At 43.9% G+C, this 26191-nt stretch overlaps 1 protein-coding gene across 2 annotated transcripts; it reads left to right on the plus strand.

The window, feature by feature from the left end:
- The first annotated feature begins 275 nt into the window (after window positions 1-275).
- On the plus strand, window positions 276-25968 carry LOC112254526 (protein Wnt-4a). Of its 2 annotated transcripts, XM_024427193.2 has the most exons (6): window positions 276-998; window positions 22917-22998; window positions 24294-24447; window positions 24570-24701; window positions 24801-24943; window positions 25041-25968. In XM_024427193.2, the coding sequence occupies exons 1-6, from the start codon at window positions 922-924 to the stop codon at window positions 25509-25511; spliced, it is 1059 nt and encodes a 352-aa protein (XP_024282961.1). In that variant the 5' UTR covers window positions 276-921; the 3' UTR covers window positions 25512-25968. The 2 variants fall into 2 exon arrangements, with proteins under 2 accessions (XP_024282961.1, XP_024282960.1); XM_024427192.2 differs by having other exon boundaries at window positions 24570-24943.
- The last annotated feature ends 223 nt before the right edge of the window (window positions 25969-26191 follow it).

Here is a 26191-nt window from a genome sequence, read left to right on the forward strand (position 1 = left end):
TGTGTGTGTGTGTGTGTGTGCGTGCGTGTGGAGCGCGGTGAATGGCTGCGCTATTGCATCCTCCCAGGAGAGCTCTAAAACGGCGCAGAATACACACACACAGAGAGAGAGAGAGAGAGAGAGAGAGAGAGAGAGAGAGAGAGAGACATACACTATACCTTCATAACGCACTGAACCCGCCTTCATCTCCAAACTCCCTCCCATACCTCCCCTCAGCCTCGCGCCGCCCCTCCACTAAAGTCAGCTTTCACCCTCTCTCCCCTCTCAGTGCCATCCACAGAGCAAACGCACAGTGGCAGGCTGTGAAAGATTGTGTGAAGAGTGTGTTTCGTGAATGTGTGTGTGACAACGTAAAGAGAACCAAAGCCCATCAGTTGGAATGGACCACAGTAGCAATAACACCGCAATCGAGGAGCGTCTCGAGAGCACCTGAGGGATTACAACTCCAACTCGAGAAGAAGTCGTTCAGGTTTTTACTGCCCCTCTCATTGCGCGCCCGGTGGTGTTAACGCGAAAACAGGAACGAGAGTAAACACGTGAAATAAGAAGGTTCCAATTCAGTCCCAGCCTTCCCGAGTTTGGCGCCGTGACACAGAAAAAAATAATTTCTGTGTATTTTTAGCATCCTCTCTTTTCCCTATCCTCCCATCTTTTCCTCTCTCTCTGTGTGGAGAGAGAGCAGGAGACGAACGGACCGGGTGACACAGCTGCGAGTCTCACGCCTCTCCGGTTGATCTATGTGGATGTGTGATGATGGATTAACTGTATTTAACGGGGTCCCACGTATCTCCGGTACTTCACTAGACCACCGCCGCCAGCTCTCGTCCCTCCCCCTGGGAGCGCGTGGCAGAGATCCCTGCCATACTTTCTGTGGATTACTTAAACTCTCTTTGGGATTTTTCTCTCCTGGTAGCACTCGCGATGACCGCGGAATATGTTTTACGGTCCCTGCTGATGCTCTTCCTCGCGCTGCTCTCGGCCAACGCCAGTAACTGGCTGTAAGTGAAGTTTACGGACTCCAACTCCTCTCTCACCTCTCTGCATCTTCCCCTCTCTGCCTCCCTCCACTCTCTGCCCACCTCCTCTCCCTCGCCTCCACACCCCATCCCGAAACCTGGCCAGTCTGCACTTTCACTACTCTCTCCACTCTTCCCAAAATATCTTCCTCCGTCTCTTTTCAAACCATCCCAAACCTCACATTTCCCCTGTTCCTGTCATTATCACGACGCTGTCCCTGTGTCTGACGCTGTCCCTGTGTCTGTCCCTTTCTCTGTCTCTGCCTGTCCCTGTCTCTGTGATCTCTGTGTGTCCGTAGTGTCACAGCTCAATGCCCTGTCGTTGTTAACCCAATCACTCCACTCATCCACTCGACTGTTAGGCTATAAGCTAACAATATTATAATAGGTCTTCTGCACCTGTCAGTCAAATAAGAATAATATCTCACCTTGCCTGTTACCTCGATGAAGCTGCCAGTGTCAGTGCATCTGAGTGTGCAAGGCCCAATTCCGTTATAGGCTATTTGTCAAGGTAAAACACCATTAGTTGTCAGTCTCAGTTGTCCCCTGGGACCTGCAATGTGCAGGGTAGCCTACACTGAGTATGTGACTAGGGCCAGACTAACTACATTATGAGCACATTGCACCTTATTGCCCATTTCTCCCCGTTGCACGAGCCTCGCTGTTCGGTCACAAGTGCGTGCTTGCTCTCAGAGGTGGGAGGTGGTTAGGTGGGTCTGCATACCTCAAGGGAGACGGAGAGAGAGAGAGAGAGAGCGATAGAGAGAGAGAGCTAAGCAACAACTCTGGGTTTTACTGTCCTTTTTATGATATAAATACCGTGTGACTAGCATTTTTATTTCAATGATTAGTGTTTGTATCGTATAACTGGTGAATATAATATCGTATATGTTGACAGAAATGGGCTCTGTGGACATGAGGATAGCCTTATCAAATGATTATGATTATTAGAGTTTATATAGCATAAGCCACCATTCAATCTTGCATTGTGCATTGATAAATTGCTAAAACATTGATGAGTGCATTTAGTAGCCACATGCATTACAATGTCATCAAATTATACATACATTGAACCTGTATTATTATGTTAAAAATAGATAGTTGATTATTAATTGTGCTATAGGGTTTGATGGCAGCTCGTGTTTTTGGACTCAAGGTGTGGCGAGAGAGCAGAACGCGGGCGTGTGCAGACATGTTCCACGCGCAGTGAAAACCCTCTCTGCTAGTCTGCTAAATATGATTATTCTGTCTGCGGGATCGACCAGGAGCATGTGCACTTCTCCCCCTCAGCCCTGAACCAAGCAGCCTCAACCCCCCTCTCCATTCTCCCGGCACCGGTGTAGGAGACCTGTCAGCTGGGAACAGCACAAGTAAAGGAGAGGGGAAACAGGGCTCAGAACAAATACTGCAGAGGAAAATTCTCTGTAGGTCAGATCATGTAAAAATTCACTGAAGATAAATGTTTTTAAAAAGCACGTTTATAGGCCTAGCCTATATTGCAAATATTTGATAGGTCAAGTAGATTTTGAAAGTATATGTTCATTAATCTATATATTTTATTAGAGTTTTTCAATTCGAAGGTAATAGTCTAATTTTGGCCTCAATATGATGGGAATATAATTTTATGGATCTGTATTCACACAAAACTAGTCACATCTAATGAATGAATCGAATATGATCGTATAGATTATGTTGAGCAACTGAGCATAATGCTGGAATCATTATTTTCCAAGAAGTTATATTCGTATCAATGTCTGGTATGCAGGTTCGTTGAATAAGAACATCGTATTTAGCCATTATTTAACGAAAAACAGATGTTTTCGATAAAATGGTCGATTTAGATTATGTTACCAAATTTTGTAGTAAACTTCCAGTTTAATTTAGTTTTTTTCTGAAACATGTTCAACTTGTTATGGCTCACCGCATAGGCCTATTTATCTCCAAATTGTGTCTGCTAACGCAGAGCATTTTTCTCGTGGTGATTTGAATGATCTTTTACATACTCGTCTTGTTCTTTGCTGAAATCGAAAAGGCCTGTAGTCAATTACAGGCGATAGATCATAGAATGGTCTAATGCAGCGTTTACCAAACTCGGTCCTCGGGACCCCAAGGGGTGCACGTTTTGATTTTTGCCCTAACACTACACAGCTGATTCAAATGATCAAAACACGATGATTAGTTTATTTATGGAATCAGCTGCGTAGTGCTACGGCAAAATGCCTAATGTCATCATGATTTCCAGGTATATCAAAGTGTTTCTGTGTTTAGCTATGCTGACATGTGTCAGCCAGTTATTTGCAATATAGGCTATTCTAACATTCTCATTCTATTGAACATCTAATGAACACTATTTTTGAATAGGTAGCCTATACCCGTATTGCATGCCTTTTCCTTTTTGGTTCTTTAAAACAACATAGCACCATGAAAAAATGGGGGGCTAATTACAATTTAGTATACAATTTGTTTAGGCTATAATACGCCTGCCAAAGCTCATGAATGTTTAAAATGAGCGATATCATTTTGGATAAGCGATGATTCAATTCCCAGTTCGACGGGAACACTGTTGAGTGAACTATTTGTTTGTACCCTAACTCATTTTCTTATTGCCTAATATCCCGTGTGAATTTCAATCTCCCTCTCTAAACCACTCATCGGCTACTGAGCGCTGAGTCATACTCCTAATGTCTCTCTAGAATCGGGGCTGACGGGCCTGCAGTAGACTACTACTGTTCATTATTTTCTCGGTCAAAGCCTCCTTTTCGCCCTCGTCTCTTTCTTCTATCCTATGGCGCGAGCGATTTCCCTGTTGCACCTGCGTGCGGCTTGAAGGGGGGGGGGTGGAATAGGTACGTCATCATATAGCCTAATTGACACAATTGTGGCGTTTGTCAAGGGGAATGCAGGGGTTCGTCCAACATGTTTGTTGCTTCAGTTTAATTTATTTACTCAACATAAACCCCCGTGAATTGGCCCTGGGGAGAATATCATAATCCTCGCATATTTGTTTTAGATTGCTTATTGAATTTGAAATACCTGTGGTATAGGGTCTGATATACCACAGCTGTCAGCCAATCAGCATTCAGGGCTTGAACCACCAGTTTATGATTGTTTTTTTAACACCCATACAGTGTTTTCATAGACAATTGCTTGACAGGATCCCATACTTTTAAGGAATAGGCCTAGCTACACATTAACTGAGTAAAGCCCATTAGCCTTTGAGGACCAATGTTTTAAAAAACATGATTTATTTCACCTTTATTTAACCAGGTAGGCAAGTTGTGAACAAGTTCTCATTTACAATTGCGACCTGGCCAAGATAAAGCAAAGCAGTTCAACACATATAACAACACAGAGTTACACATGGAGTAAAACAAACATAGTCTATAATACAGTAGAAAAATAAGTCAATATACAATGTGAGCAAATGAGGTGAGATAAGGGAGGTAAAGGCAAAAAAAAAGGCCATGGTGGTGAAGTAAATACAATATAGCAAGTAAAACACTGGAATGGTAGATTTGCAGTGGAAGAATGTGCAAGGTAGAGAGAAATAATGGGGTGCAAAGGAGCAAAATAAATAAATACAGTAGGAGGAGAGGTAGTTTGGGCTAAATTATAGATGGGCTATGTACAGGTGTAGTAATCTGTGAGCTGCTCTGACAGCTGGTGCTTAAAGCTAGTGAGGGAGATAAGTGTTTCCAGTTTCAGAGATTTTTGTAGTTAGTTCCAGTCATTGGCAGCAGAGAACTGGAAGGAGAGGCGGCCAAAGGAAGAATTGTTTTTGGGGGTGCCCAGAGAGATATACCTGCTGGAGCGCGTGCTACAGGTGGGTTCTGCTATGGTGACCAGCGAGCTGAGATAAGGGGGGACTTTACCTAGCAGGGTCTTGTAGATGACCTGGAGCCAGTGGGTTTGGCAACGAGTATGAAGCGAGGGCCAGCCAACGAGAGCGTACAGGTCGCAGTGGTGGGTAGTATATGGGGCTTTGGTGACAACGGATGGCACTGTGATAGACTGCATCCAATTTATTGAGTAGGGTATTGGAGGTTATTTTGTAAATTACATCGCCAAAGTCGAGGATCGGTAGGATGGTCAGTTTTACAAGGGTATATTTGGCAGCATGAGTAAAGGATGCTGTGTTGTGAAATAGGAAGACAATTCTAGATTTAACTTTGGATTGGAGATGTTTGATGTGAGTCTGGAAGGAGAGTTTACAGTCTAACCAGACACGTAGGTATTGGTAGTTGTCCACATATTCTAAGTCAGAACTGTCCAGAGTAGTGATGTTGGACAGGTGGGCAGGTGCAGGCAGCGATCAGTTGAAGAACATGCATTTAGTTTTACTTGTATTTAAGAGCAATTGGAGGCCACGGAAGGAGATTTGTATGACATTGAAGCTCACCTGTAGGGTTGTTAACACAGTGTCCAAAGAAGGGCCAGAAGTATACAGAATGGTGTCGTCTGCGTAGAGGTGGATCAGAGACTCACCAGCAGCAAGACTGACATCATTGATGTATACAGAGAAGAGAGTCAGTCCAAGAATTGAACCCTGTGGCACCCCCATAGAGACTGCCAGAGGCCCGGACAACAGGCCCTCCGATTTGACACACTGAACTGTATCAGAGAAGTAGTTGGTGAACCAGGCGAGGCAATCATTTGAGAAACCAAGGCTATCGAGTCTGCCGATGAGGACTTGGTGATTGACAGAGTCGAAAACCTTGACCAGGTCAATGAATACGGCTGCACAGTAATGTTTCTTATCGATGGCGGTTAAGATATTGGTTAGGACCTTGCGCGTGGCTGAGGTGCACCCATGACCAGCTCTGAAACCAGATTGCATAGCGGAGAAGGTATGGTGGGATTCGAAATGGTCGGTAATCTGTTTGTTGACTTGGCTTTCAAAGACCTTAGAAAGGCAGGGTAGGATAGATATAGGTCTGTAGCAGTTTGGGTCAAGAGTGTCCCCCCCTTTGAAGAGGGGGATGACCGCAGCTGCTTTCCAATCTTTGGGAATCTCAGACGACACGAAAGAGAGGTTGAACAGGCTAGTAATAGGGGTGGCAACCATTTCGGCAGATAATTTTAGAAAGAAAGGGTCCAGATTGTCTAGCCCGGCTGATTTGTAGGGGTCCAGATTTTGCAGCTCTTTTAGAGTTTGTGTTGCAGGAAGCAAATTTCTGCTTGAAAAAGATAGCCTTGGCTTTTCTAACTGCCTGTGTATATTGGTTTCTAGCTTCCCTGAAAAGTTGCATATCACGGGGGCTGTTCGATGCTAATGCAGAACGCCATAGGATGTTTTTGTGTTGGTTAAGGGCAGTTAGACCTGGAGAGAACCAAGGGCTATATCTGTTCCTGGTTCTAAATTTCTTTCATGGGACATGCTTATTTAAGATACTTATTTAAGATGGTGATCAAGCTTACATTGTAGGATGGCTGGGGTGCTAATAAGCATGTTCCAGTTTAGGTCGCCTAGCAGCATGAGCTCTGAAGATAGATGGGGGTAATCAGTTCACATATGGTGTCCAGAGCACAGCTGGGGGCAGAGGGTGGTCTATAGCAGGCGGCAACGGTGAGAGACTTGTTTTTAGAGAGGTGGATTTTTAAAAGCAGAAGTTGAAATTGTTTGGGTACAGACCTGGATACTAGGACAGAACTCTGCAGGCTATCTCTGCAGTAGATTGCAACACCACCCCTTTTGGTCGTTCTATCTTGTCTGAAAATGTCAGTGATTATTGAACCATGTGGACCATGAACCTGCTAATTTTTACAAATGTATTTGAAATTATGTGCTGTCATAAAAACAAATGAGAATATACAGTTGTCTGTTAAAGCTGATATATTGATACGCACTTATACATTCAAAGACAAATAAATATTGAACTTCGTCTGTTATGATAAAAACAATATATATTTTACTTTGCACCACCAATATTCACTCTGTCAAATGATAAAACTGTTCAGGATGCTCTAGCATGTCTGCCGAGGGTTTCAAGGCTTGGAGCAGCAGTGGTGTGTGTGTATTAAATAGACTATAGGCATGGTCAGTGTGTTAGGCAGGCGATAAAGAGATGGCAGCTGATGAGTAACCAGAGAAAGCAGGGACCTTGGCGTTGCGCTACACTGTGGCGCCTTGCACTGCAAACACACACACACTGCAAACACACACATACACACACCACACACACACACTGCAAACACAAATACCAGCAGTGACGAAGTGGTGATGAAGCTGTAGTCAGGTTGTCACATTCATGTTCTCCTGTCAGCGTCCTGTCCCCAGACCCCCTCCTGCTCACACTAATACACTACGGCTAACACAGGCCAACATAGATACCAGAGGAAAAGCACAACTGCAAAACTAAAAAACAAAGGAGGGAGGAGGGAGGAGAAGAAGGAGAGTGAGAGAGAGAGAGGAGAAAAATAGTGAGTGAGATGAGGAGAGAAAAGAATAGAAAGGGAAATGGCACAAGGTGGATGTCTGATGAAACACATACACACAAAGTGGTCTTGACCTGTTGAGGCCAGAGGATTAACGCACCAGGTGGGAGGTGGCTTGTATTGCCTCTTCTCTCTCTCTCTCGCTCCCCCCCCCCTCTCTCTCGCTCTCTCTCTCTCTCTTTCTCTCTGTGTTTGTGTCAATATGCGTGTTTGTGAGTGTATTGAGTTTGTGAGTGTATTTTTGTGTTATCTGGTGCCTGCTCTGCTGCTGTCTCCATTAGAGCACATTTCACCCTAACACCATGACCCCATCGCTCACACACACACACACACACACACACACACACACACACACACACACACACACACACACACACACACACACACACACACACACACACACACACACACACACACAAGCACAGGCATAATGCGCATACATTAGAAACTAGCTCTCACCGTCTCATGTCAGAATTAGACGTTGATCCATGTTTCTCAAACATCAAATTCTGAAGTTCTTCCAAATTTAAAATGTAAAGGTTTTTAAAGTTTTAGGCATTACTTTAGGCATTAACTCCAAAATGTTATGGTTAGGCATTGACCCCCAAATGGTTAAGGTTAGGCATTGACCCCCAAATGGTTAAGGTTAGGCATTGACCCCCGACAGGTTAAGGTAAGCGTTAAGGTTTGGGATAAGCTTAAAACTATCACTGGATTTGGACTTGTAACCTTTGGAATCAGAGGCAGATGCTTACGCCCCTCGGCCATTTCCATCCACAATGCCCTAGCAGAACCGAAACCTACTTGAAGGTAACAGCACTCACTGTTGCCCCTAGTGGCCAGTTTCCATGTCATCTCACAACGTGCTCAGACATGGATTATTGTCGAATACGGACTTGTATCATGGGTGACCTGGCTGCACATTAGACCACCAAACCAGACCACCACCAAGTCTCTCTTTCTCTTTCCTCTCTGTGTGTGTGTGTGTGTGTGTGTGTGTGTGTGTGTGTGTGTGTGTGTGTGTGTGTGTGTGTGTGTGTGTGTGTGTGTGTGTGTGTGTGTGTGTGTGTGTGTGTGTGTGTGTGCTTGTCTGCATCATAGAGTTTTGCAATAAGGGGCTAGCTTGGAACGTGGTGTGTGTGGTTAAAGGCATGAGAGCTATTTTGAGCGTTATTCGTCACAAATTTAGATAGGGACTTAAACAATAGACTGTCGCCTCCCTCCTGCTCGCTCTGTATGGTTTCAGTAAGAGGATCATGGATCTCACCATGCATCCAATGCTGCACTAGAATAGAGTTCTGTTCCTTCCAGGGAGAAGAATAGAATAGAACAAATTACTCCTAAGTCATAAATCGACGATTCTGTCAAAGATAAAATCCAATTTGGACAAACGTCAAATAATGCAGTAATTAGGGACAATTTACAATTTACAGATTCGTTACCTGGAGGAGCTTTTTCAATTTCAATCAAGGGGAGGGTTTAGTATTTTTTTATGTAGTCCAAGGGAGGGTCGTGTAATTTGTAATTGATTAAATTTCAATATTTCTCATTGTTTTAGTATTCGTTACTTATTAGGCTATATATCGATGTGTGCCTGATGCCATCCCTCATCTCTGATACTCCGCTGGGTGCTCAATATTAATTGCGCCTATAGTCTACTTAGTGTGGTCTCAAACTGTTTTATCCAGAGCCTAAAGTTGATATCATGCATCACAGATATATAGGTGATAGGCAACGAAGTGCATGCTCAGAGAAGCACAGATAAAAGTTATATTTCTAAGATAGCTGCTAGGATGGTGTAAATAAAACTAGATTACATTACACACTGCAATTGATATTCCAACCCGGAGCCTCGGCCTGCTCTGCTCTTACTGATCAAAACCGTTTTTGTGTGCTGCTTAACCAATGGCTGTGCTGTGTAGAGCTACAGTGGCATTTCAGGAGGAGAATCAAAGGTTTCTTCCTATTTAAGAAGTCAGAGGTAGGCTTACCTGTTTGACAGAGGAAATTAGGCTATAGGATGCTATGTCCATAGATTCCTCCACCCACCATGCATTATTTAAATAGCCTACATGTCAGCATTTAAGTTTTCAGGAAATCTGGCCTGTATTTTATGATGCAAAACACAACATCATATGATGTAAAATGCATCATATGGGCCAAATTTCTGTTTTTGGAAAGTTACATATCTTGAAAACTTGATTGATAACATGCAAAACATTTTGGGACTATGTCAACAATGGACTAATGAAACAAACACCAAAAGATAGTTTATGGGTGGAGTTTTCCTTTAAAACCAAGAATCAAATTGAGGGGGTATGAGAGGGTATACCATAGGCCTACCTTTAATTAAGGAAAATGGCAAAAAAAACACAGACCTACCCCATATTAGCCTAAGATTTTGATGAAAATAAAACAGATCCGATTATATAAAGTGGTCTGGGCCAAAACAGCGCTTTGGTCCGTGACCACTCTGGAGTGGAAAGGTAGGCCTACTCTGTCTTGAGTGGAAAGGTAGGCCTACTATGGAGTGGCCTACTACTCTGTCTGGTGTGGAAAGGTAGGCCTACTCTGTCTGGTGTGGAAAGGTAGGCCTACTCTGTCTGGTGTGGAAAGGTAGGCCTACTCTGTCTGGAGTGGAAAGGTAGGCCTACTCTGTCTGGTGTGGAAAGGTAGGCCTACTCTGTCTGGAGTGGAAAGGTATGCCTACTCTGTCTGGAGTGGAAAGGTAAGCCTACTCTGTCTGGAGTGGAAAGGTAACTCTGCCTACTCTGTCTGGAGTGGAAAGGTAAGCCTACTGGAGTGGAAAGGCCTACTAAGCCTACTCTATCTGGAGTAGAAAGGTAGGCCTACTCTGTCTGGAGTGGAAAGGTAAGCCTACTCTGTCTGGAGTGGAAAGGTAAGCCTACTCTATCTGGAGTAGAAAGGTAGGCCTACTCTGTCTGGAGTGGAAAGGTAAGCCTACTCTGTCTTGAGTGGAAAGGTAGGCCTACTATGGAGTGGCCTACTACTCTGTCTGGTGTGGAAAGGTAGGCCTACTCTGTCTGGAGTGGAAAGGTAGGCCTACTCTGTCTGGAGTGGAAAGGTAAGCCTACTCTGTCTGGAGTGGAAAGGTAAGCTTACTCTGTCTGGAGTGGAAAGGTAAGCCTACTCTATCTGGAGTAGAAAGGTAGGCCTACTCTGTCTGGAGTGGAAAGGTAAGCCTACTCTGTCTGGAGTGGAAAGGTAAGCCTACTCTATCTGGAGTAGAAAGGTAGGCCTACTCTGTCTGGAGTGGAAAGGTAAGCCTACTCTGTCTGGAGTGGAAAGGTAAGCCTACTCTATCTGGAGTGGAAAGGTAAGACTACTCTGTCTGGAGTGGAAAGGTATGCCTACTCTGTCTGGAGTGGAAAGGTAAGCCTACTCTGTCTGGAGTGGAAAGGTAAGCCTAATCTGTCTGGAGTGGAAAGGTAGGCCTACTCTGTCTGGAGTGGAAAGGTAGGCCTACTCTGTCTGGAGTGGAAAGGTAAGCCTACTCTGTCTGGAGTGGAAAGGTAGGCCTACTCTGTCTGGAGTGGAAAGGTAGGCCTACTCTGTCTGGAGTGGAAAGGTAGGCCTACTCTGTCTGGAGTGGAAAGGTAAGCCTACTCTGTCTGGAGTGGAAAGGTAGGCCTAACTTTTGAAAATACCATGCTCAGATTCCTAATGGCATCTCAAATTAAATTATTTGGGACAGTTTCATTGCAAACAAGACACACTGACTTGCCATTTGAAAAATATGATAATATGAACACAGGCCTATCTTTCTGTCCATTCTTAGACTGTAATTTCGGTAATTTGTGTGGTATTAAAAAAATATTCAGGCAATTTTTTCTCGGACCTGCAAATATGATACTAGATTCATGCAATAATTTTACTATAAAAGCGATCTTGCCAAGCCTACTCTTGTCCATGGTGGTCTGCGAACCCACAGCCTTCTGGCCCACAGCCCTGTGCACTATCAAAATGCCCATGTTGACATGTAATGCTTACAGGACAAATAACTATTTCTAAAACTGCATATCTAAGGCTCTGGTCTATTATTTTAGGTATAGGGAAGGGTCACTTTTTTTAAGCATTCAGGGAGAATTTAGGTCAAATGTATTTTGCTGAAGGGAGGGCCATCCATTTTCATTTCAGAGAGGTCCCATTTTCTCCATGTAACCCTTATTATAAATAACTTCACTACCTCATCTCTGTGCCCCACACATACAGTTGTCTGTAAGGTCCCTCAGTCGAGCAGTGAATTTCAAACACATATTCAACCACAAAGACCAGGGATGTTTTCCAATCCTTCGCAAAAAAAGGGCACCTTTTGATAGATGGGTAAAACAAAATTAAAAGCAGACATTGAATATCTCTTTGAGTATGGGGAAGTTATTAATTACACTTTGGATGGTGTATCAATACACCCAGTGACTACAAAAATAACTTTCTTAACTCAGAGTTTAATAGCTGTGATAGGTGAAAACTGAGGATGGATATTATGGATGGATATATACAAAATATTCCAAAACATGCATCCTGTTTGCAACAAGGCACTAAAGTAATACTGCAAAAAATGTGGCATAGCAATTCACTTTTTGTCCTGAATACAAAGTGTTATGCTTGGGACAAATCCATTACAACAAATTGCTGACTACCACTCTCCATATTTTCAAGCACTGTGGTGGCTACATCATGTTATGGGTGTGCTTGTCATCATTAAGGACTGTGGATTTTTTCAGGTTAAAAAGAAACGGAATGGAGCTAAGTATAGTCAAAAATTATAGAGGAAAACCTGGCCAAAGGCCAAATATACACTGGAGTTGGTAACCAAGAAGACAGTGAATGTTCCTGAGTGGCCGAGTTACAGTTTTGACTTAAATCTACTTGAAAATCTTTGTCAAGACCCGAAAATGGATGTCTAGCAATGTTCAACAACCAATTTGACAGAGCTTGAAGAGTTTTGAAAATAATAATGGGCAAATGTTGTGCACTCCAGGTGTGGAAAGCTCTTAGAAACTTGCCCAGAAAGACTCACAGCTGTAATCGCTGCCAAAGGTGCATCTACAAAGTATTGACTCAGAGGTGTGAATACTTTTGGAAATGAGATATTTCTGAATTTAATTTTCAATAAATTTGCAAACATTTCTAAAACATGTTTTCACTTCATTATGGGGTATTGTTTGTGGATGGGTGAGAAAATACATATTTAATCCATTTTGCTTTCAGGCTGTTACACAACAAAATGTGGAATAAGTCAAGGGGTATGAATACTGTCTGAATGCACTGTATGTTGACCATATTTCAGATGATGTTTGAAACAGGATGGGCTTGTTTTTGCAAACGGACCAGTAAGTTATATCTGGACAGACTAAACTCATGTTCTGGCATCGCATTATGCATGTATTTAAATGGTGTACAGGCACCCTCTGTCATATTGCAAAAGCATTTCCTTTAGATCCAATCCAGTGTCTCTGTGCATGTACAGTGGGGTCCAAAATGATTGACACCCTTGATAAAGATGAGCAAAAATGACTATATGAAATAAATAATTCAAAATACTGAGCTATATTGAATGCTCCATCTTGCGAGGCTAACAGGCACTGAGCCTTTTTCTAAAATATTTTATGAATTGGAGAAGACATTGGGATGATTCCCAAAGATCCACCACCATATTTTACAGTAGGTATGAGGTTATTTTCTGCTCATACATTCTCATGTGTATGCCAAACCCACCACTGGTGTGCAAGGCCAAAGAGTTCTATTTTAATGTCATCTGACCAAAGCACCAGTTCCAATCGAAGTGCGAATGAAGTGCAGAAAACTCCAGGCGTTTACATGTGTTGGATGACATGAAAATAAAGCTCTTTGGCCACGCACACCAGTGGTGGGTTTGGCATTGAAATGCATGAGCAGAAAATAACCCCATACCTACTGTAAAATATGGTGGTGGATATGTGATGTTGTTGGCGCTATTTTGCTTCCTCTGGTCCTGGGGCCCTTGTTAAGGTCAACGACATCATGAACTTTACCCAGTACCAGGACATTTAGCCACAATCAAATCAAATAAATCTAAATGTTTTGATCAAATGTGCCGAATGCAACAGGTGTAGATTTTACCGGGGAATGCCTACGTACGAACCCATTCCCAACAATAAAGTGTTAAAGTTGCGCTATGCAGAAGTCACTCCACCATTTCCCGGTTGTTAAAACTCTAGTAATTTGCCTAAATTCAGTTTATTTGACAAAATAAGCTAGTATAGTGTAGACAATCACTGTACCATCTAACAAAACTTAAAAACGGGAAGCATAGAAATAGCGCAGATAGAACAGATCTAATGCTTCTTAGACTTTCAAATAAATTAATAGACCTATAACTCACATTTCACAGTATTTGGTCGTGTCGCTCAAAAAGTTACATACAGTGCCTTTGGAAAGTGTTCAGACTCCTTGACAATTTCCACATTTTCTTATGTTATAGCATTATTCTAAAGTTGATCAAAAATCCCCCAAAAATCATCATCAATCTACACACAATACACCATAATGACAAAGCAAAAATAGTTTTTTGGACATTTTTGCAAATTTATTACAAATAAAAAACTGAAATATCAGATTTACGTAAGTATTCACAACCTTAACTCAGTGCTTTGTTGAAGCACCTTTGGAAGCGATTAAAGCATTGAGTCTTGGGTATGACGTTACAAGCTTGGCACACCTGTATTTGGGGAGTTTCTCCCATTCTTCTCTGCAGATCCACTCATGCTCTGTCAGGTTCGATGGGGAGCGTTGCTGCACAGCTATTTTCAGGTCTCTCTAGAGATGTTCGATCGGGTTCTGTGTGCTTAGGGTCATTGCTGTGTTGGAAGGTAAACCTTCACCCAGTTTGAGGTCCTAAGTGATCTGGAGCAGGTTTTCATCAAGGATCTCTCTCTACTTTGCTCCGTTCATCTTTACCTCAATCCTGACTAGTCTCCCTGCCCCTGTCACTGAAAAACATTCCCACAGCATGATGCTGCCACCACCATGCTTCACCGTAGGGATGGTGTCAGGTTTCCTCCAGACGTGACGCTTCACATTCAGGCCAAAGAGTTCAATCTTGGTTTCATTAGACCACAGAATCTTGTTTCTCATGGTCTGAGAGTCTTTAGGTGCCTTTTGGCAAACTCCAAGCAGGCTGTCATGTGCCTTTTACTAAGTAGTGGCTTCTATCTGGCCACTCTACCATAAGGGCCTGATTGTTGGAGTGCTGCAGAGATGGTTGTCCTTCTGGAAGTTGCTCCCATCTCCACAGAGGAACTCTTAAGCTCGGTCAGAGTGACTATTGTGTTCTTGGTCAAGGCCCTTCTCCCCCGATTGCTCAGTTTGGCCGGGCAGCCAGCTCTAGGAAGAGCCTTGGTGGTTGCAAACTTCTTCCATTTAAGAATAATGGAGGCCACTGTGTTCTTGGGGACTTTCAATGCTGCAGAAATGTTTTTGTACCCTTCCCCAGATCTGTACCTCGACACAATCCTGTCTCGGAGCTCTACGGACAATTCCTTCGACCTCATGGCTTGGTTTTTGCTCTGACATGCACTGTCAACTGTGGAACTTTGTATAGACACGTGTGTGCATTTCCAAATCATGACCAATCAATTGAATTTAGCACAGGAGGACTCCAATTGTAGAAACACCTCAAGGAAGATCAATGGAAACAGGATGCACCTGAGCTCAATATTGAGTTTCAACGCAAAGGGTCTGAATACTTATGTAAATAAAAAACTGTTTACCCTTTCAATTTAATACATTTTTGAATAAGGCTGTAACGTAATAGCATGTGGAAAAAGTCAAGTGTTCTGAATGCTTTCCAAAGGCACTGTATTGCCACTTTAAAATGTAAGAAAAATATTTGCTGAATAAAAAAGGAAATAGTAAAACAATAAAATAACAATAACGAGGCTATATGCAGGGTTACAAGGTAGTTGAGGTAGTTGCGATAGCAGAGAGAACAGTCTATGACTTGAGTGGCTGGAGTCCTTGACAATTTTTAGCGCTTCCTCTGACACCTCCTGGTATAGAGGTCCTGGATAGCAGGGAGTTCCACCTCATTGATGTACTGGGCCGTACGGACTACCCTCTGTAGCACCTTGCGGTCGGGTGACGAGCAGTTGCCGTACCAAGCAGTGATGCAGCCAGTCAAGATGCTCTCAATGGTGCAGCTGTAGAACCTTTTGAGGATCTGAGGGCCCATGGCAAATCTTTTCAGCCCCCTGAGGGGGAAGAGACGTGCTCGTGCCCTCTTCTCGACTGTCTTGGTGTGTTTGGACCATGAATGTTCGGCCCTCCGTTTCCTGTAGTCCACGATCAGCTCCTTCGTTTTGTTGACGGTAAGGTTGTCGTCCTGGCACCACACTGCCAGGTCTCTAACCTTCTCCCTATAGGCTGTTTCATCATCGTTGGTGTTCAGGCCTACCACCATCGTGTTGTCGGCAAACTTGATGATGGTGTTGGAGTCGTGTGCGGACACGCACGACTGAGCATGCACGACTGAGCATGCACGACTGAGCATGCACCCCTGAGGGGCCCATCAAGTCCAGGATCCAGTTGCTGAGGGAGGTGTTCAGTCCCAGGGTTCTTAGCTTAGTGGTGAGCTTGGAGGGCGCTATGGTGTTGAATGCTGAGCAGTAGTCAATGAACAGCATCCTCACGTAGGTGTTCCTTTTGTCCAGGTGGGAAAGGGCAGTATGGAGTGCAATAGAGATTGCATCATCTGTGGATCTGTTGGGGCGGTATGCAAATTTGGGTTGATCCAGGGTTTCTGTAATGATGGTGTTGATGTCAGCCATTACCAGTCTTTCAAAAGCACTTCATTGCTAGAGATATAAGTGCTACTGGGCGGTAACCATTTAGACAGGTTGCCTTGGTGTTCTTGGACACAGGGACTATGCTGGTTTGCTTGAAACGTGCAGGTAATTCAGACTGGGTCAGGGAGAGGTTGAAAATGTTAGTAAAGACACTTGTCCTCTGGTCAGTACATGCCTGTGCCAGGACACTGAAACTTGGCCACAAGACAATAACCCAAACACTTGTCAAAATCCACAAAGAAATGGTTCACTGGCCACAAAATCAACATTTTGCAATGACCGTCTCAGTCTCCAGACTTGAAACCCATTAAATATATCAAGGATTCTGTATGGAGGAATGGTCTAAGATCCCTCCCAATGTGTTCCCCAATTTGTAAAACATTTTAGAAATGGCTCAGTGTCTTTATCATCACAGGATTAGGTATTAAAAGGTACTGGAAAGAAACGTCAATAATTTGATGAAAAAAAAAAGTATTAGTGTTTAAACAAAATATAATTCTCTGAGCAATTGTAGTAGTATAAAATACTCAAATTCCCCAATTTTTTTATATATAATATACCATTTGAATTATTTATTTTATACAGTCATTCAGTCATTTTTGCTCATCTTTATCAAGGGTGTCAATAATTCCGTTCCCCACTGTACACAATTTCCCTGCTTAACAGGAGTCATAATGGGTTCTGGGTTTAGCTTAAGTCAGACTGTCAGCAGCTGAGAGTGAAGGCCGGGGTTCATGTGTTAAGGTTAGAGTTCACTTGTAGGGTCAGTCTGAGTGAGTGTTTGCTGTTGTTTGTTGGTTTGACCCGACTACTAGGCTGAGACAGTTTATGTTCTGACTGGAAGAACTTCCTCTTTCCTCTCTCTCCTCCTCTGTTTCACTCCTCATTCCCCCATCTCCTCTCACCTCTCTTTTTTCCTCTTCCATATCTCCTCTCCTCAGCTCAGCCCATCTCCTCTGCATCTATCCAACTATCTCCTCTCCCTCGATTCCTTCCTCTTTTCCATCACTCCTCCTTCTACTTTCCTCCCTCTAATAATCTCCTCATCCACCTTGTCTCCGTCTTCCTCTTCCTTTTCCATATTCTTTATACCCTCCTAAAGAAGAACCAGCTCTTCTTTATACCTTCCCCCTGCAACAACCAGCTCTACTTTATACCTTCCCCCTGCAACAACCAGCTCTTCTTTATACCCTCCCCTGCAACAACCAGCTCTTCTTTATACCTTACCCCCCCTGCAACAACCAGCTCTACTTTATACCCTCCCCTGCAACAACCAGCTCTTCTTTATACCTTCTTTATACCCCCTGCAACAACCAGCTCTTCTTTATACCTTCCCCTGCAACAACCAGCTCTACTTTATACCCTACCCCCCTGCAACAACCAGCTCTTCTTTATACCTTCCCCTGCAACAACCAGCTCTTCTTTATAGCCCTCCTCCTGCAACAACAACCAGCTCTTCTTTTATGCAACATCCCCTTTATACCTTCCCCCTGCAGCAGCCAGCTCTTCTTTATACCTTCCCCTGCAACAACCAGCTCTTCTTTATGCCCTCCTCCTGCAACAACCAGCTCTTCTTTATGCCCTCCTCCTGCAACAACCAGCTCTTCTTTATGCCCTCCCTCCTGCAACAACCCAGCTCTTCTTTATGCCCTCCTCCTGCCCTTTATGCCCTCCTCCTGCAACAACCAGCTCTTCTTTATGCCCTCCTCATGCATCAGCTCTTCTTTATGCCCTCCTCGTGCAACCATCAGCTCTTCTTTATGCCCTCCTCATGCAACAACCAGCTCTTCTTTCTGCCCTCCTCCTGCAACAACTAGCACTTCTTTATGCACTCTTCCTGCAACAACCAGCACTTATTTATGCCCTCCTCCTGCAGCAGCCAGCTCTTCTTTATGCCCTCCTCCTGCAGCAGCCAGCTCTTCTTTATGCATCCTCCTGCAACAATCAGCTTGGATCACAAACTAAGATACCATCTGAAAGTTCAAATAAATACTGTGTCAATATGAGAGCAACCAAAGCATAGCAGACACATTGATATGACGTGAGCAAAGATGAGTAAATTGTAACCAATTAGATTTAAATCAAAATAAACATTTCACCTTCTTTCAATGATAGTCCCAAAATGAAGTTCATATATAATCCTAACCAAAGTCTCAATGTCCAATGTTAATAAGGAAGTCAAAATCCAATCCAAGAACAGTTCAAGACAAATAGTCAATCTCAAAGCAAGAATTGGCAATCCCCCTTCCAAATGAATATATAACTGCAAAAAAGAAAACAGTAAACAGTGTCACACTCCTATCTCCTCCTCCTCCTCCTCTTTTCTTTCCTTTCCTTGACCTTTTCCTCCTCATCTGCATCATATTGCTGAGATTGTTATGATGGTCATTTCAATTACTATTGAAATATGTCCTTGCTTTATATTTAATTTGTACAGTACTGTAATATACTGTAGCCACAACAGCTGCACAGATTCCCATAGACTCCTATGGTGTACATCTCAATAGTCACAATAGTCTGATAACATAAGAAATGTTAAGCCGTCATGAAAGAAGCCAACCAGAACCAGTTCTTTAATTTCACTGCAAACTGAAGAAAGAAGATGAGGAGAGAAAACCATTACATTATTGAGATGCACCCATTTTCTCTACTGACAATCAGGCTCAAAATAATTGCTTATCAAATCTATCCTTTCCAGTTTCCGTAAAATGTTAACATAGTTTTCTGATGAAACACATTTGCTGTCGGGTGCAGACCGTGAGTTTGTTTTTGTCAGAGTCAGTCCTTTAAGAACATTGCCTGGAAGGCACTAACATGGCTGCCAAGAAATTATGTTATGTTGTCTACGTCTCAGAGCAGCCTAAGCTTCTTGGTTGAAACCTGAAGGATAAACTTTTTCTGTCTGGCTGTTGATTGTCTGGGCCTTGGGCTGTGCTGCCTCTGTGCCTCAGGGGAGACTCCTGAGAGGAGACTGAGATCAGGCTGCCCTCTGCAGGCCAGACTGGGTTCTGCAAGTGTGTCTGCTGATCTGACTCCAGTCCAGCAGAGGTTATCCCAGGTCATCATATCATACTAGCTCAGAAAGTGGTCGTACAGAGTCATCCATGCTGCTGGTATATACATGGGCCTGGAGTTTCTCTAAGAATAATCATGAATGGTTAGTTTTCTTGGAAATGCATATTTTGCTTTTAACCCAACCCCATGAGAAACACACACACGCACACGCACGCACGCACGCACGCACGCACGCACGCACACACGCATACACAAACACAGAGAGAGAGGTTGGTAGCCAGCCAGTGTCAGCCGCGGTGCAGTACCGTAGGTACAACGATTTGCTATATTTTATGTGCCCATATATCTAGGTGAGGGGTTCGTCAATGTGCTGGGGCATACCACAGTATGCAGGAATCCAAAGATTGCAATTTAGAATGGGTAATCTCTACAGACCCCTCACTGCTATTTGTGTGTGTTTGAGTATCTGCGCGTGTGCCTTGCCACAAACCTTTCCACTTACTTTCCCAATCATGCTTCCAGAATGTCTGTGGTTGTCCTGTTGGCTGGCTAAACTTTGTCCTCCACTAGCTGTGTGGTCAAAAAACAACAACATTTTTGCTTACATTTCATGCACAGTGAAGCAATGATAACGTACTATAGGATAAAACTACAGCTGAATATTGCAGTGAACACAGATAAACAGTATCTATTACTGTGTATTGTTTGCTGTGAGGAGCTTCCTAAACCTATATATACCTCCACCTGTTTACCTCTCCTGTGTACTCCGCAGAGGAAAGGTAAGCAGTGCTAGTTTAATCAACTGATACCCTGGGAGAGACAGAGACAGATAGAGGTGTCTGGAAGAGTGTGTGAGGGCTGGTCTCTGTGACATCCTCTGTGTTAGTGTGTGTGAGGGCTGGTCTCTGTGACATCCTCTGTGTTAGTAGAGATTCATCTGGGGGTTGATCTGTCCTCAGAGGAAGGGGTAGTTGATATAGCCAGAGCTCAGATACAGACCTATCTACCACAGATATGGTATACAGCATGGCATCTTTAGAGCAACACACTTGTTTAGCCAGGGGAAGTTTCTCTCACCTATCTATCTCTCCTCCTTTCTCTCAGTCTCCACCCCACCCTCACCACCCTTCCTCTACAGCCCAGATACCCTCTCTCTCTCTCTCTCTCTCTCTCTCTCTCTCTCTCTCTCTCTCTCTCTCTCACTCTCTCACTCTCTCAGTTACCACTGCAGCTCTACATTTTCTGTTTCTGCAGTAAGGCTGTAGTGGAGTGGTTGCGTGCTAAGTTGCTCTGGGCTAAGCTTGTTGGAGCCAGCAGTGTTGTCAGGGCTGCGATGTGTAATGCAACACAAACACACAGTAGCCGGCGAACAAACCACACTCCAGGTGGAATGCGACCACGAACCGTCTGACTATACCTCCCAGAGTGAGAGGGAGTGAGAGAGATGGTGTGGGTGGGAAAGAAAGGAAGAATAATGAGAGCAGGGGGAAAGAGTGGAAACAGAGGGTACACAGCCAAATAAAGATGGAGGCACTGAACACACAAACACACACACTAACACACACCAACATACACTAACACACATGCACAGACTCCCCAAATGTCTGGGCTAGTCTTTTCCCATGCAGTAGGGTTTCACAAACACATAGACAGAACTACACCTGCGGAGAGCTTATCTGTCCTTCCCATGTGCTTTATCCAATGTTTATTAAATGTTTCCAGGGTCAGGGCTGGGCCAGTGGCATGCCAGCAACAGCAACTGGTGCTTTATGAGTACTTTCATCTCTGTGTGTGTGTTAGTGTGTGCGTCCGTGTGCGCGTGTGTGTGCGTGTGCGTGTGTGGGGGTACTGAATGCTGAGGGGGACAGGTTTATGTGATAGGAGAGATGCTGAGCCTCACCAGCTGCAGTGCAGACAGACAGTGGTTCTCCAGTGTTCAGAGGTCTCAAGGTGACTTCATCACACTATCATAGCTGGATGTGTGGAGACTGTGTACCCAAACAGACAGAACACACAGCTCAAGGTCGTAGGTCTTTTTCTTGTATAGCTGTATTTGAACTTCAATATATTTTATTGAGGGGAAGATGCGTATGTACAAATTGAGGAAGGATAATTATTTAACTGCAAATCTATCAACTTTAAAATGAAGAGAATAATGCATCCATGATTCTGAGGTGCATGAAAAAACAGTAAAAAGAAACAAGTTAATACAGTATCTGTTCAGATTATACAGTATATGTTCAGATTATACAGTATATGTTCAGATTATACAGTATCTGTTCAGATAATACAGTATACGTTTAGATTATACAGTATATGTTCAGATAATACAGTATACTTTTAGATTATACAGTATATGTTCAGATTATACAGTATACGTTCAGATTATACAGTATACGTACAGATTATACAGTATATGTTCAGATAATACAGTATACGTTTAGATTATACAGTATACGTTTAGATTATACAGTATATGTTCAGATAATACAGTATATGTTTAGATTATATAGTATATGTTCAGATTATACAGTATGTTCAGATTATATAGTATATGTTCAGATTATACCGTTTATATTCAGATTATACAGTATATGTTCAGATAATACAGTATAGGTTTAGATTATACAGTATATGTTCAGATTATACAGTATATGTTCAGTATTTACCATTTTATCTGTTGGTGAAGACAGTTGGTTATGAACTGAGCCTGTACCATTTCATTCATAAAAAGTGATTGATTGTTGTTGCCAGACAAGCATTCAGACAGGCTGAGGGAGGACGGCAGCAGTGCTCTGATAGTGAGGTCCCCTGCTGTATAGACAAGACTGTCGGAGGGAGGATGTGGTCGAGTGGTCATGGTCGAGGTTATCTGACTATTGAGTGGAAAGGAGATGACCATGAGAGAGATGGAGAGAGAGAGAGAGTATGTGTGTGTGTGTGTGTGTGTGTGTTGGGAGAGAGGGTGTTATCTGCATGGAGAGGAGGAGGTGACTGTGTGAGAGAGAGAGAGAGAGAGAGAGAGAGAGATTATCTGGGCTAGGTGGTGAGGGCAGAAGGCTAGAAGGAGGTGTGTGGACTATCAGCCCTGGGAGAGACCCCAATCAACCTTACCTAATGATATCCTGTCAACATCGGAGAGAGAGAGAAGTACAGGGAGACTGACAGAGGGAGAGAGAGAGGGGAGGGGGGGTGAGTGAGGTGAGGGACAGATAGAGAGAGGAAGGGAGAGATGGAAGGAGAGAGAGGTGAGGGAGGGCCACAGACAAGGCCCAGACAGCCCCTCTGTCAAAAGTTCTGGTGAAGAGTATGTCTGTGATGAGCGTATGAGATGGGTCTATTTCTGTAAGGTGCTTTTAGCCAAAGAGATATGGGACTGAAGGGGTGAGGAGTGACCTGTGTGCCCTGGAGGTGGTTTAGATGATACAACTATTTCCCTCTTCTCAACATGATGTAGAACTAAATCTGCACCGAGCTCATACTGAGGCATCTGTGTCTGTCACTTTCGTCTCATCATTGTTATTGGAGGGGTCATTGTGTTGTTATTAGTCTCGGTGCATATTTAATATTACTCCCCCCCCCCCCTTCTTTGTGTCTCTGTCAGGTACCTGGCTAAACTGTCGTCGGTGGGCAGTATCAATGATGAGGAGACGTGTGAACGTCTGCGAGGACTCATCCATAAACAGGTACACATCTACCATGTCAAACAGTGGCAATATTTTCAGGTTTCAAGGTTGGCAGGGTATGACAGGATGGTACATATGTTATAAAAGTTACACTACTGTTAAAAAGTTTGGAGTCACTTAGAAATGTCCTTGTTTTTGAAAGAAAAGCTAATCCAAGTTTATCATTTTAAAAGACTAATTGATAATTAGAAATCCCTTTTGGAATTATGTTATAACAGCTGAAAACTGTTGTTCTGATTAAAGAAGCAATAAAACTGGCCTTCTTTAGACTAGTTGAGTATCTGGATCCTCAGCATTTATGGGTTCGGTTACAGGCTCAAAATGTCCAGAAACAAAGACCGGTTTATTCTTGTTCTGAGAAATGAATGCTATTCCATGCGAGAAATTGCCAAGAAACTGAAGATCTCGTACAACGCTGTGTACTACTCCCTTCATAGAACAGCGCAAACTGGCTCTAACCAGAATAGAAAGAGGAGTGGGAGGCCCCGGTGCAAAACTGAGCAAGAGGACAAGTACATTAGAGTGTCTAGTTTAAGAAACAGACACCTCACAAGTACTCAAATGGCAGCTTCATTAAATAGTACCCGCAAAACACCAGTCTCAACGTCAACAGTGAAGAGGCGACTCCGGGATGATGGCCTTCTAGGCAGAGATGCAAAGAAAAAGCCATATCTCAGACTGGCCAATAAAAAGAAAAGATTCAAATGGGCAAAAGAACAGACACTGGACAGAGGAACTCTGCCTAGAAGGCCAGTATACCTGAGTCACCTCTTCACTGTTGACGTCAACGACTGTTGACGTTGACGTTTAATTGACAAAAACAAGGACATTTCTAAGTGACCCCAAACTTTTGAACGGTAGTGTATGTCCAAGTCTTTAAATTCAAGATACAAGCCATAGTAATTGAATTTGAACCAGGTAAAGATCTGTAATCTATGATCATTATTATAACCAGATACAGATCTGTAATGTTATGATCATTATTCTAACCAGATACAGATCTGTAATGTTATGATCATTATTCTAACCAGATACAGATCTGTAATGTTATGATCATTATTCTAACCAGATACAGATCTGTAATGTTATGATCATTATTCTAACCAGGTGCAGATCTGTAATGTTATGATCATTATTCTAACCAGATACAGATCTGTAATGTTATGATCGTTATTCTAACCAGGTGCAGATCTGTAATGTTATGATCGTTATTCTAACCAGGTGCAGATCTGTAATGTTATGATCATTATTCTAACCAGATACAGATCTGTAATAATGATCATTATTCTAACCAGGTGCAGATCTGTAAGCGCAGTGTGGAGGTGATGGATGCTGTGCGGCACGGGGCCCAGCTAGCCATAGACGAGTGCCAGTTTCAGTTCCGGAACCGCCGATGGAACTGCTCCACACTGGAAACCATGCCTGTCTTCGGCAAGGTCGTCACACAGGGTACGCCTCAGTATCAGTAACTTATCTTAGAATAAATATACTTATGAACTTCTCAGGATAAAAACATTGGCATTTCAGTTGTAGGTGTGTGTTTAACGCTGGCCTGTGTGTGTTCTTGACAGGCACTCGGGAGGCAGCCTTTGTTTATGCCGTCTCAGCAGCCAGTGTGGCGTTCGCTGTGACCCGGGCCTGCAGCAGCGGAGAGCTGGAGAAATGTGGCTGCGACCACAACGTCCACGGAGTCAGTCCAGAAGGTACACACACACACACACATACACACACACACACACACACACACTGTTTGACTGCTAACTCTCTCTCTCTCTCTCTCTCTCATCCTCCCTCCCTCCCAGGGTTCCAGTGGTCAGGCTGTAGTGATAACATTGCTTATGGAGTGGCCTTCTCTCAATCCTTTGTTGATGTGAGGGAGAGGAGTAAAGGACAGTCCCCCAGCAGAGCACTCATGAACCTACACAACAATGAGGCCGGGAGGAAGGTATGATATATCACAACCAACAACTCTGTCATAGCAAAGTCAACAGCAAAGAAAAAGACAGGAGATAAAAACATGCATTATTTCTGTCTCCCTGCAGGCCATTCTGAGCCACATGCGTGTGGAGTGTAAGTGTCATGGCGTGTCAGGTTCCTGTGAGGTGAAGACCTGCTGGAAGGCCATGCCGCCATTCCGCAAGGTGGGCAACGCCATCAAGGAGAAATTTGACGGCGCCACAGAGGTGGAGCAGCGCAAGGTGGGCACCACCAAGGTCCTGGTGCCACGGAACTCCCAGTTCAAACCTCACACAGACGAAGACCTGGTCTACCTGGAGCCCAGCCCCGACTTCTGTGACCACGACCCGCGCACACCAGGCATGCTGGGTACGGCGGGGCGGCAGTGTAACCGGACGTCGAAGGCCATCGATGGCTGTGAGCTGATGTGCTGCGGCCGGGGCTTCCAGACAGAGGAGGTGGAGGTGGTGGACAGGTGCAGCTGTAAGTTCCACTGGTGCTGCTACGTCAAGTGCAAACAGTGCCGCAAGATGGTGGAGATGCACACCTGCCGGTGATCACCATGGAAATCCCCAATGGAGACCCAAACAAATGCCTCATCACACCCCACTCTCTCCTTTCTCACCTGCACAGAAGGATGGGAGGGAGGGAGAGGGGGATGGTGTTTGTGGTTTACCTTTTCCCCATTTCAAAACCATCTCTATTCCTTGTACCATAGACCCCGGGAACAGACAGACAGAGGTGGACAGAGGACATGGGCATTCCCAGTCAGTTCATACAATGTTAAAGGAAAATGATACACATGCACGGGATGTATAGAACTAAAAATATATATATCCCAACAGAGTATTTTCCTTCTCTTCATCTTGTCTCACACTTGGTTGATTCACATTGTTTTGGTTGCTTTTGTTATATCTTTTATTCATTTTCTTTTCATTTTCTTTTTTAACTTATTTGACATTGTTGTGAGCGATTCGGGGTGGATTCGGTGAGGGGAGAGTGGACTGCATGGGAGAGGGGGACTGAGGGTGGGGTATATTGGACCCGGGGAAAGTGGGATGGCGTAGTGGGGAAAGGGGGGAGGGTGGAGTTTAGGAGGGGGGGGGGGCTGAGTTTGCCCTCTGTCTTTGCTGCTGCTTTAGGGACTCATCTAGAGTGCTGGATGTAAAGGGAGAGACACGCCTGTCTGTCGGTCTGAGAGAACCGCCCAGAGGAGGAACGCTGACCGACAGACAGA

The sequence above is a fragment of the Oncorhynchus tshawytscha genome, linkage group LG07, assembly GCF_018296145.1.
Source record: "Oncorhynchus tshawytscha isolate Ot180627B linkage group LG07, Otsh_v2.0, whole genome shotgun sequence".
NCBI classification, from domain to species: Eukaryota; Metazoa; Chordata; class Actinopteri; order Salmoniformes; family Salmonidae; genus Oncorhynchus; species Oncorhynchus tshawytscha.

What these genes read in the sequence shown, in the direction of transcription:
- LOC112254526 (XM_024427192.2), top strand. Translation starts at nt 922, where the DNA reads ATGACCGCGGAATATGTTTTACGGTCCCTGCTGATGCTCTTCCTCGCG. An exon ending in GCCAACGCCAGTAACTGGCT is followed by an intron (nt 999 to 22,916) that starts GTAAGTGAAGTT and finishes TGTCTCTGTCAG; the next exon opens with GTACCTGGCTAAACTGTCGT. An exon ending in ACAATGAGGCCGGGAGGAAG is followed by an intron (nt 24,944 to 25,040) that starts GTATGATATATC and finishes GTCTCCCTGCAG; the next exon opens with GCCATTCTGAGCCACATGCG.